This window comes from Bos indicus x Bos taurus, chromosome 6, assembly GCF_003369695.1.
Source record: "Bos indicus x Bos taurus breed Angus x Brahman F1 hybrid chromosome 6, Bos_hybrid_MaternalHap_v2.0, whole genome shotgun sequence".
NCBI classification, from domain to species: domain Eukaryota; kingdom Metazoa; phylum Chordata; class Mammalia; order Artiodactyla; family Bovidae; genus Bos; species Bos indicus x Bos taurus.
The window spans coordinates 26327752-26338794 of NC_040081.1; the positions used below are offsets into that span (position 1 = coordinate 26327752).

General features: G+C 44.5%; 1 protein-coding gene across 3 annotated transcripts in view; it reads left to right on the top strand.

Annotated features, from left to right (window-relative positions):
- TSPAN5 (tetraspanin 5) overlaps window positions 1-11043 on the top strand; it is a 184284-nt gene extending 173241 nt beyond the window's left edge. For 2 of the 3 annotated variants that reach the window (XM_027544011.1, XM_027544010.1), the window contains exons 6-8: window positions 2220-2267; window positions 2363-2479; window positions 4964-11029. In XM_027544011.1, coding sequence (XP_027399812.1) covers window positions 2220-2267; window positions 2363-2479; window positions 4964-5029 — 231 coding nt within the window. In that variant the 3' untranslated portion in view covers window positions 5030-11029. Of the gene's footprint in view, window positions 1-2219; window positions 2268-2362; window positions 2480-4963 lie in introns of all 3 variants that reach the window. The other variant, XR_003511474.1, reaches the window with a different exon arrangement.

The following is an 11043-nucleotide window of genomic DNA, read 5'->3' on the forward strand; positions in this document are numbered from 1 at the left end:
ATATTGGCTCATTTCACTTTGGGACCTTCCCGCTGGCAGATACTACCATTGTCTTCCCTTTTCAGGTGAAATCAAGGCCCATGGAGTTTAAGTAGCTTTCCCAGGCTCGCACTGCTGGCGAGTGATGGGGCTGAGCCTAAACTCTGGCAGCTGCCCATATCGCCTGTATTCCTTCCTCGTGAGAAGGACGGGCTTGTATGGAAGCACTGTGTTGCTTGGGGTTAGTAACCCTTTTCTTGCTGACTCAGCTCTGAAGCAGTCCTAGGAATAGAAGAAGAGTCTGAGACAAGCTAGGATGAGACCACTGCAGGAAGACTGTGGCTGACCACACTCTTGGCCAGAATGGTGACAGTCACTGCAGCTTGTATGTTAGGAAAAATTATAAAACCTGTCCACAAGCCACCCTCTTTACTGTGGGTTTGATTGTATTTTGAGTCAAATTATTTGTCTGGTATACTGAATGTGTCTCAGTCTAGTCAGACTCTGCGACCCCATGGACTGTAGCCCACCAGGCTCCTCGGTCCATGAAATTCTCCAGGCAAGAATACTGGAGTGGGTTGCCATTCCCTTCTCCAGGAGATCTTCCTGACCCAGGGCTCGAGCCCAGACCTCCCTCATTGCAGGCAGATTCTTTTGTCTGAGCCATCAGAGAAATCTGATACACAGTATGGCTTCAAGTGCAGCTCCCCATCTGTATATAAAAGCTGGAATTGAGGGTTAGAACAGTACATGTGAGAGGGAAGGTGCCCTTGGCCTTTCCTTGCTCCTCAGCCTCTCTCTGACTGGTCAGCCACCCCATGTCTTCCCCCAGACCCGCCCTTCCCTACAAGGGACAGGGCCATGTGGGTGCTGATGAGTTAGTTCAGTGGCTGCTTCTCCCCTGCAAGGTGGGTGGTGCAGGGCTCTTTAAAAGGGGCCATTGTTCATCTGTAAAAACACTGAATCATTACGCTATGCCCCTGAAGCTAATATAATATTGTAAAATAAACTATCCTTCAATTTAAAAAATGAAAAAAGAGAGAAGGGGACAATGGTCTCAGGTAGCAAAGGAGAACTTACCCAGGCTCAGCCTGGGCTGTTCTCTTTGTCTGAAGGAGACTGAGAATCTGTGAGGACTGTGCTCTGGACCCTCCCCTGGAAAGCCAGCCTTCCTCACCAGCTCACTTCTCCTTTCCCCTGGGTGGGCTGGGAGGCAAGAGAGCGCCCAGCACAGAGCCCAGGGTGCCCGCCCGCCCAGGCAGCAGACACAGCTGTGTTCTGTCTGTCTCCTGCCTCTGCCCTGAGTGAATATTCCAGCAGGATTCTGAAGATTCTCGGAAGATGCCCCCCTCCCCTTTCAATTGCAGATCCTTTGGGACGAGATGTCTCATTCCATAAATGCTAAGCTAGTAAAATCCACCGCATGCCCTGCAGGCGAGAAACATAAACAAACCTGAAACAGCAGAACCCACGTCTCTTCTCAGGCCTGTGAGATGTCAGGGTGCCTATCCACACACGTGTGGTCAGGGTGTTGCTTTTAATTATCAAAATTACTTGTTCTTGTGGAAAGACCATTTAAACAATACACTGTGTATTGTATCTTAGACACTTGGTCATGTCCGACACTTGTGACCCCATGGACTGTAGGCCACTAAGCTGTCCATGGAATTTTCCAGGCAAGAATAGCCTGGAAAAATGGAGTGAGTTGACATTCCCTTCTCCAGGGAATCTTCCTGACCCATGGATCAACCCTCGGTCTTCTGCATTGCAGGTAGATTCTTTACTGTCTGAGCCACCAGAGAAGCCCAGTTTAGTAGTATATAGATTCAAAGATAGAATTCCCCACTGAAGAGCATAAATGGAGATAATCATTATGAAAGTCATTAGAAGAAACTTAACTGTGGTTTTTGTCTGTCTCCAGTTCCTTAAACCCATTAGCTTCTTGAGGTTATCAACTTTGAATTCAGAGACTCGCACATAATGGAATTGCTAGTCTCTCTGATAGTTCCTGAGTCTCAGTTTTCCTCATTTGGAAAGGAAGGAATATTTAATACCTCCTGAGGATTGTTATAATAATTCTATGGAATTTTGTGTGAAAGTGTTTACACAGTGCCTGGGACATCTGTGTGCCCAAATAAACATTTTATGACCAACATTTAGCAGGGATCTTCTGCTGACCGTGGATGGACTTTCTGTCTGACAAGAGTGAGTTTCAGTTTTCTGTTTCTTTTCTCCACCAGGAAGATGTCATCAACACTCAGTGTGGCTATGATGCCAGGCAAAAACCAGTAAGTGGAATCCCATCTTGTCGCTTAGCACGAAGGGTGTTGGAGGAGCTTTTGAATTTGCATAGTGACGCTGTGCTCTCCTTTTCCCTGTGAAGGAAGTCGATCAGCAGATTGTAATCTACACGAAAGGCTGTGTGCCCCAGTTTGAGAAGTGGTTGCAGGACAACTTAACCATTGTGGCTGGTATTTTCATAGGCATTGCCTTGCTACAGGTAAGATGGCTGTCATGGGAGATGGTGCCCTGGGAGAGCCCTCACCAGGACAGATGCTTTGCTTAGTCCCTGCACGTCACAGTTGTTAAGACACCTTGGAGGGCTGGGGAGCAGACCTCAACTCTATTTGGTTTGTATTTTGTTAAGGCTCTGATTTTAGATGCTACTATCCTGGAAGACTTTAGGGAACCTTTCTTCCTTTTCAAGATGGAAACATTGCTGGGGTCACTAGTTGCCTACTGGCTTTCCAGCGTTTCCATGGGGTTAGTGATGTGGCATTGTGACAGCTGATCAGACAGGAATGGTCAGATGGAGAGCCTTGCCCAAGTGGCCAGGCTAAGGCTTTTTGGAGTTTCTCAGACACTCGGTGCTCCTTTCTCTCTCTGGATCATCTTTCCAAAGTGCTGGGAAGGGAAGGGAGCACCCACTTTTCCTCCTGGGAAGCCCCAAGAACTGGGCTTTTCTTTTTGTGGAGATAAGATACTTTCAACAGAGAGGGCCACAAATAAGGTACAATGATCGAAAGAAATTAAAGAAGACCTGAATAAATGGAGAGTCATCCATTGTCACAGATTGGAATATTTAATATTGTTAAGGTGGCAATACTCTCCAAATTGATCTACAAGATTCAGTGCAGCCTACCAAAATGACAACTGACCTATTTGCAGAAAGGGACAAGCTGATCCTACAATTCATATGGAAATTCAAGGGCCCCAGAATAACAAAACACACTTTAAAAAGCACAAGATTGGAGAATTCATACTTCCCAATTCAAAAGTTACAACAGAGCTACGGTAATCAAGATAGTGTATACTGGTGTATGGTTGGACATATAGTTTAGTGGAATGGAACTGAAAGTTCAAAAAAAACCTCTAGTCTATGGTCAGCTGACTTTTTTTGACCAGGGAACCAAGACCATTCAAAATGGGGAAAGAATGGTCTTTTCAGCAAATGGTGCTGGGCTAACTATTTATACAAAAGACTGCATTTGGATCCCTAATCACATATAAAAATTAATTCAGAACTGATCAAATACCTAAATGTAAAAGGTAAAGCTATAAAAGTTTTAGATGAAAGTATAGGTGTAAATCTTTGTGATCTTGAATTAGACAAGTATTTTCTTAGATATGATGCTAAAAGCACAAGCAACCAAAAAGAGTGGATAAATTGGACTTCATCAAAATTAAAAACTTTTGTGCTGAAAATGACACAATTAAGAAAGTGAAAAGAAAGCCCACAAAATGGGAGAAAAAATTTGCATATCAGTACATCTGATCAGGGTCCTGTGTATAGAATATATAAAGAACAACTCAACTATAAAAAAAAGACAAACCCAATTTAAAGGTGGGCAAAGGGTTTGAATAGACATTAGTCTGAAGAAGATACACATTAGCTCTTTGTAATGACATCATTAATTATTAGAGAAATTCAGAACCACAGTGAGATACCACTTCACACATACTGCCGCTGCTAAGTCGCTTCAGTCGTGTCCAACTCTGTGCGACCCCATAGACAGCAGCCCACCAGGCTCCACCATCCCTGGGATTCTCCAGGCAAGAACACTGGAGTGGGTTGCCATTTCCTTCTCCGATGCATGAAAGTGAAAAGTGAAAGTGAAGTTGCACAGTCCTGTCCGACTCTTTGCGACCCCATGGACTGCAGCCCACCAGGCTCCTCCGTCCATGGGACTCTCCAGGCAAGAGTACTGGAGTTGGGTGCCATTGCCTTCTACAGACAGACATTAATAAGAACTGGTTAGGATATAGAGAAATTGCAACCCTCAAACATCACTAAAGGGAATGAAATGGACACCGTCTCTTTGGAAAACAATTTGCTAGTTCATGAGAAAATTAGAGTAACCGTATGACTCAGCAATTCTGCTCCTAGGTATGTGCCCCAAAGTACTGAAAGCATGTTTACCCAAAAACTTGTACATCGATGTTCATATCAGCATTATTTGCAATAGCCCCAAAGTGGAAACCATCCACATGTCCATCATTCATAAACAAAACGAAGTTTATCCATATAATGGAATATTATTCAGCCATGAAAAGAATCAAACTACTGTTGCAACGTGGATGAATTTTGAAGACATCTCACTCCATGAGAGCAGACCAACACAAAGGCCATATATTATATGATTCTATTTATATATCCAAAATAAGCAAATCCACAGAGACAGAAAATAGCTTAGTGATTTCTAGGACTGCCAGGATGAGGGGGATGGTGGGGTGACTGTCCTGGGGTACAGAATTTCTCTGGGGGTAATGAAAATATTCTGCATTCAGATAGTGTGGTGATGGTCGCACATTCTCATGAATGTACTGAGAATCACTACATTATACACTTTAAAAGGATGAATTCTATGGGATGTGAATTCTATCTCAATTTTGAAAATCAAAGATTTTTTAAAAGGTGGGATTCAGTAGCCAAAAGAAAAAGCCTAAACCTTCCTCCACTTGATGCCTTTCCTCCCTTTCTCAGATCTTCGGGATCTGCCTGGCCCAGAACCTGGTGAGTGATATAGAGGCTGTCAGGGCTAGCTGGTAGAGCGCCTGCCACAGCCACTTCCAGACACTGGACAGACCCAGCCTTCCTGACCCTCCAGTGCGCCCACCTGATACCCATGCTGCACGGACTCTGATCTCAGAGGCATCCCGCAATCCCAACTGATGGAGCTGCCAAGAACTTAGTTTTGGTGGGGGAGGTAAAACTGGGAAATGCTGCTCACTGACAGAATTAAAAAATAACCAGTATGAAAGTCTTTGCGCCATGAATCTCTACTGTAGCCATGAATTTCTGGAAGGTTGGATACTTACCAAATGAAAAAAAAAAAAAAAAGAAGGGAGGGTGGGGGAGCCAGATGTACTAAGTTTGTGGAAGAGTCTTGTCCCTGCTTCAGTGATGGGAAGGCTGTCTTCTGGGCTACAGCCTGAGGAAGTGTGTCGTTTCTGAAACTCAGCCCCTTACCTGGGAGGGGTGTGTTTTTAGCATCCCTACATTTCAAGGAACTGTTAACAACCATCATCCCAGGAAGAAAACAGCTTGCCTTTGGGTTCCCATTTTGTGACCGCATTCGACAAGGAGCTTGGGTGGCCTCATCTGGTCTCTCCTGGAGTGTGTCCTCATAGAAGTTGTGTATTCCTTGCGTGCTGAGCAGGGGCTTTGGAACATTTCATGATGCTGAATTCTAGCAGGACAAATCTTTTCTGTAAGTAGGCCTGAGCTTTATTTATCAATGAAATCCAAGGAGAAAATGAGGTTAATGAAGAGGTAGTGAATACTGCAGTCCACCAAATTAGTTTTTGGGTTTTTTGGAAACTCTGGAATACTTCAGGGTTTTGTTTTGTGGTGGGCCACCCCCCTCTTTTTTCGTCTTCCAGAAGCAAAAGCTATGATACAGTTTCTCTTAAAGTTTAGATTTTTTTTTTTTACTCAGCTCAAATATTAATTTTTTATATAATCTCTCTGCATGACCTGTGAATCTGAATCCACCAGCTCCTTTTCATGCTGCTTTCCTACAAGCCTTTATAAACGTTCTTCTGTCAGCATTTATTTTGTGGGTCCGCAGCCTTAAGTGGTGTGTCCCCCCTTCCCCCCCCAACGCCAACCCCCGTCTGGGAAGGGACCAGGTGGGCGTCACAGGGGCATCTGTGGACTCAGTCTGTGAACCATGTCGATCGATCGTCATGGCCTCTTCTGCAGGCTTCCCCTTTCTCTTGGAATGGAATTAAACCCAGTTCTGAAATGGTGTTGACAGAGTCAAAAGCTTCTGATGGTTTTTTCCTTCTGGTTTTCGTTTGTTTTTATGAAACAACAAAAACGAAACCAGAGTGCAAGACCAGAGCTGCTTCTGTCTTCAGTACCGACTCACCAACAGGATGGTAACAAAGCACAAACAGACGTCTCAAGGGGGAGTGCTGATTGGCCGATCAAGGGGGAGTGCTGATTGGCCGATCAAGGGGGAGTGCTGATTGGCCGAGAGTTCTGCGATAAGGCGGGAAACACTTGTAGAAACTGCCTCTTGCCCTGTCCCCACTCCAGGTGGCGGGGGATGGGGGAGACAAGTTTTGCCCCCAGAGTTTAATCCTAACTGGTGTCTACCAGAATGTCACCTACCCCGGGGAGCAGATCTTAGTCTGTGGGAAAACCGCAGGCATGTTTCACAGTGATGACACATTTGCCCACACAGAATTGGGCAGCCAGCTAGCATAGCATGTGGAAACTTAGCAAGCTTTTCCATTTGTGGCTCCACGTTGCATTGCTGTGGCTGATGAACGTGTCCGTCTGCTCAGAGAAAGGACAAAAATTCTTTGAAAATCTAGTCTCCAGAGTTAAGGTGTGTATGACTCTGCATGTGTGTTTTTGTGTCTCAGTGTAGTTAAGAGATGTTCATTCCGTATTCTGGCTGTGAGATGATTTTATTTCATTTCTGTCCCCACCACTGTTGTCATTCCATATTGATTGTCATTCCAACCTGGAGAAGACTTGAGCCCTCTGGTTGGCACTCTTGTTTGTTACCTCATTCATTCTCCAGTGAATTCCACCTGACCAGCTGATTCAGAATCAGGCACGCTTCCCACCCTTTGGCACATCCAGTAAAAGGCCAAACAGCAAGTCTGAGTTCTAAATTTTAATTAATCACTCCCTTTTTTTTTTTTTTTTTTTTTTACACTTGAGAGTGGTTGTAATAAAGGCTGTCATTAATAAACTTGGTTCTACCTTACATCAAGTTCTATCTGTCTTCATTCTTTCTTGTGGTTGTGAAATTCTCTAATCCGGTGGTGATCAGACGTTAGCATGCATTGGAATCTCCTGGAAAGCTTGTTAGCACACAGATTAGTGGGTTTGCCACATCCCCAGAATTTCTCATTTAGTGGGTCTTGGGTGGAGCTTGAGAATGTGCATTTTTGACAAGTTTCCAGGTGAACTGTTGCTCCGTGTCTGGGAAAGATACTTGTCAAGGCACCCCTCTGACCAGGTTCTCTCAGAGGGAAAAGAGAGAGAGGGAACATTTTGTGTCTGGGGAAGGAAAGGTCCTTTGTGCTGCTGGACGCAGACTAATGAGAGATGGGGCAGAACTGAGGATGTAGGAAATCTGTCTCCGAAATCACTGTCTGTGATCACCATCACCTGGGGACCATGCAGAATACAGATCAGGCTTTGCCCCTAGCAATCCTGGAGTGGGAGTCGGAGCTTATATTTTTTTTAAGAAACTCCCATGCAATTTTAACACACAATAAGATTTAGAACCCATAGACTTAGGTAAATCTTAATAACATTCACAAGCTTTTTATGGGAAAATAATTTCTAGCAGTCCCTTAGAGCAGGATTCTTAAAAACCCACCTGAGTTTTTAAGATTAAAATACCAGTGTATTGATAAATGTCCTTTCATTGTGAACTATCTCTGCAGAAGGCTTCTGTCTTGCAAACTACTAAAGACTTTTTTCAAAGACAATAAAAATTGAAGGTTCATACAGTATTCTCAGACCATGACATTGTGTTCCCGTACTTGTTTGAGAAACAGTGTAGCTCACTTGTCTGGATATTTGAGACAATGTTATTTTGTTATTATGGCTATAAGGAAATTTATCAGGGGTAACTGGAGATAACCAATTCACATTTGTTGAGTTTTCTTAGCTGTGCTGTAGAGATTATGTGTACATGTGAGGTAATTGGACCTCTTTGTTCAGAACAAACTCTGGGCCAACAAAGGAGAAATGTCACAGCTCAGAAGTAAAAAAAGATGCTTTGTCTACAAAGCTTAGAACTTACAGGAAGTTTCTTCCAAGTTTGGCAGATAGACGTTGGAGGATGATTATTGGATTTGTCTTTATCTCTCTCGTTTAACCAGTTGCCCACAAATAGCATTCCCTTCTGTGATTTACAAATATACAGTTTTTTTTAATGAATGCAGGAATTCAAAAGTAGACTTTCATGTCATGAAGCACTTGAAAAAAAAGTGCCTTTCCTTGTTCTTTCTCCTTTTTTTTTTCCTCACAAAGAATAAACCTCTCCTTCTCTTTCAGCTTTCTTCCTGCTCCAGGTCCCTGCCACCCTTTTCTCAAGGGGATGCTGAAAAGTGTTGCTTGGCTTTTTCTTCTTATGCAGCCCGCTTCCTCCTCTGGGCCCTGTGCGTGTTGGTTGGCGGGGGTTGGGGTAGGGGGAGAGCAGGCAGGGATGCACTAATTCTACAGTTTCCTGTTTCTGGCGGGCTTGGACCGTCGCCCTGGGAAGCTGGTGGGCTAAACAATGAGAACCCCGGGCCCAGGGACTTCCCCAGCTCTTTTGTCATTTATTCCACAAAGCCCTCCTCCTCTAGGGAGATCCTGCGGAGACCTCCAAGGAAGGACTGGGAACCCCTCCATAAACACTGGCCAACAGGGTTGGTGGCCAGCTCTCTCCAGGGAGGCCAGGGGGCTGTTTCTTTGTGATGCCTTCTCAGGAGGAGGAAGCCTAAGCTTTGAATGAGAAGGAAAATGCAGTGTTTGGAAATACTCTATCTTGGCCTTATTGTGGTGACATGATAAAGTCTAGGCGTGACAACAGATGAGGCAGGTGTATCTGGTTAGGGGTAGGGCTCAGAGAAGGGAAGCCAGACTGCTTAGGGACCAAAGCCATCTGTAGACTTGAGCCTTTCTTTTTGGAAGAGTTTGCAACAAAAGAGTTTATAACATTATAGTTTTCAAGACTTAGTTAAGGGATACAGCTTATACAGTTAATTGAATAGTTAATTGAATACAGCTTCGTTTGGGGGATTTTCATGCTGAGTAGTTCTTGTGTAAGTTTGGCCTCCAAGGGGAGGGATGCCCGAGTGAGTCCATCCTGATTTCCTTTAACCCAAACCAAACTCCTCAGGACCTGTCCTGACCATGCAATTTACCCCTTCACTTCCAGGAACTCCCAACAGTAGAAAAGCTGAAGGAAGAGCAGCTTAGTTCCTGGGCTTTGCTCTGTGAAGCTACTCCAAAAAGAAAACTGTAGCATACAAGGTAGCCGTTTGCATGCTGTTGCTCTTCACTGACTGTAGCTGCAGTTCATGTGCAAGAGGGCCAGCTAGAAAGCTGCCTTTTAAATGTGCAGCTCGTCAGCTCATGCTAGCTTTTGCTTTTGCAGAACCTCTAGTTCGAAAGGAACGTTTTAATAGCCTGCCCTCTAGTGGCGATCATGTAAAAGCACTCCTGACAAGTTGGAAGAGTGACCGCACTAGCTCAGAGGCACTAGCTCTTTGGAAGAACTTGAGGGTGTACAGCCATATGTTGCTTGCTGAGAGTGGGAAGGTGTTTTATTCCTTTGACATTCGTGAAAATGACAGAGCTTATTTTGGAAAGTCAGGGAGCAGGTGTTAAGCTCCCTTCACCATCTAAGTCCTGATACTGCTGCTGAAACTTTCCAGTGCACTGCAGCAATGTGTACAGGTTGAAGCTGGGCCCTGCCCTGTTGCCTAGACTTGGAGTTTATAGACGGGGTGGCGATGGTCTGAAAATGCTAATCTGCAGGCAGGAGGCACTGCCTCTGTCCAAATGCCCACCAAGGAGGAGAGGTGTGCTGAACCTTTATACTTTCCCCTACCCTCCACTGGCACTCAGGGGGGTTCTGTGGGCCCCAGGGTCCTGATCTGCATCTCAGTTCCTCTTCAAAACAAACAACAAACAAAACTCCTGAAACAAGGATTAGACATTCCTTGTATGACTGTTTCCTCTGAAGGCACCCCTGTGGATCACCACGTGGAGTTCACTTTGATCTGAGACTCTGCAACCCTGTTTTTAAGGGCTGTGAAGTCTGGTGGAGTGTTCCCGACTGTACCTTGTGTTTTAGGAGTTTGTTACAGATTGAACCATGTCTTCCAAAAATTCATGTGAAGCCCTAAACCTTCAGGACCTCAGAGTGTGGCCTTCATTTGGAAATAGCGTGCGGGAGATGTAATGAAGATAAGGTCATACTGGGTGGGTTCCTACTCCGGTAGGTTATTATCTTTATATAAATGGGGAATGTGGACACAGATGCACACAGGAGAATGCCATGTGAACATGAAGGCAGAGATTGGGCGATGCATCTATAAGGCAAGAAATGCCAAAGACGGGTGACAAGTCACCAGAAACCAGGAGAGAGGCGTGGAATTGATTCTTCCCCAGAGCTTGCAGAAGGAACCAGTCATGCCAACACCTTAACTTTGGACTTTTAGCCTCCAGCGTTACGAGACAATAAATCTCCATGGTTTAAGCCATCTACTTTGTGGCATTTTGCTTCGTAGTTTCTAGGAAACTAGTAGAGTCTAAACACCTATTGCTGGCTTTCAGGATGGAAATGTATAGAATATGTATGTGGCTCTTATTATTTGAATGGACATACCTGACTTGGGACTTGCTCTCTGTATCTGCTTTAAGCTCTTTGAAAATTGCTTTGATGTGTTTTGTGGGACATTTAAGACATAAGCAATGTTTTATTACATGATGATTAAAAGTGGTCATACTGCTGTATGTATTTCTTTGAAGTAAACCATCTTGAATGCACCTTGTGAGATGGATTAAAGTCTTATAAATAAAACAGCTGTTGTCCACGA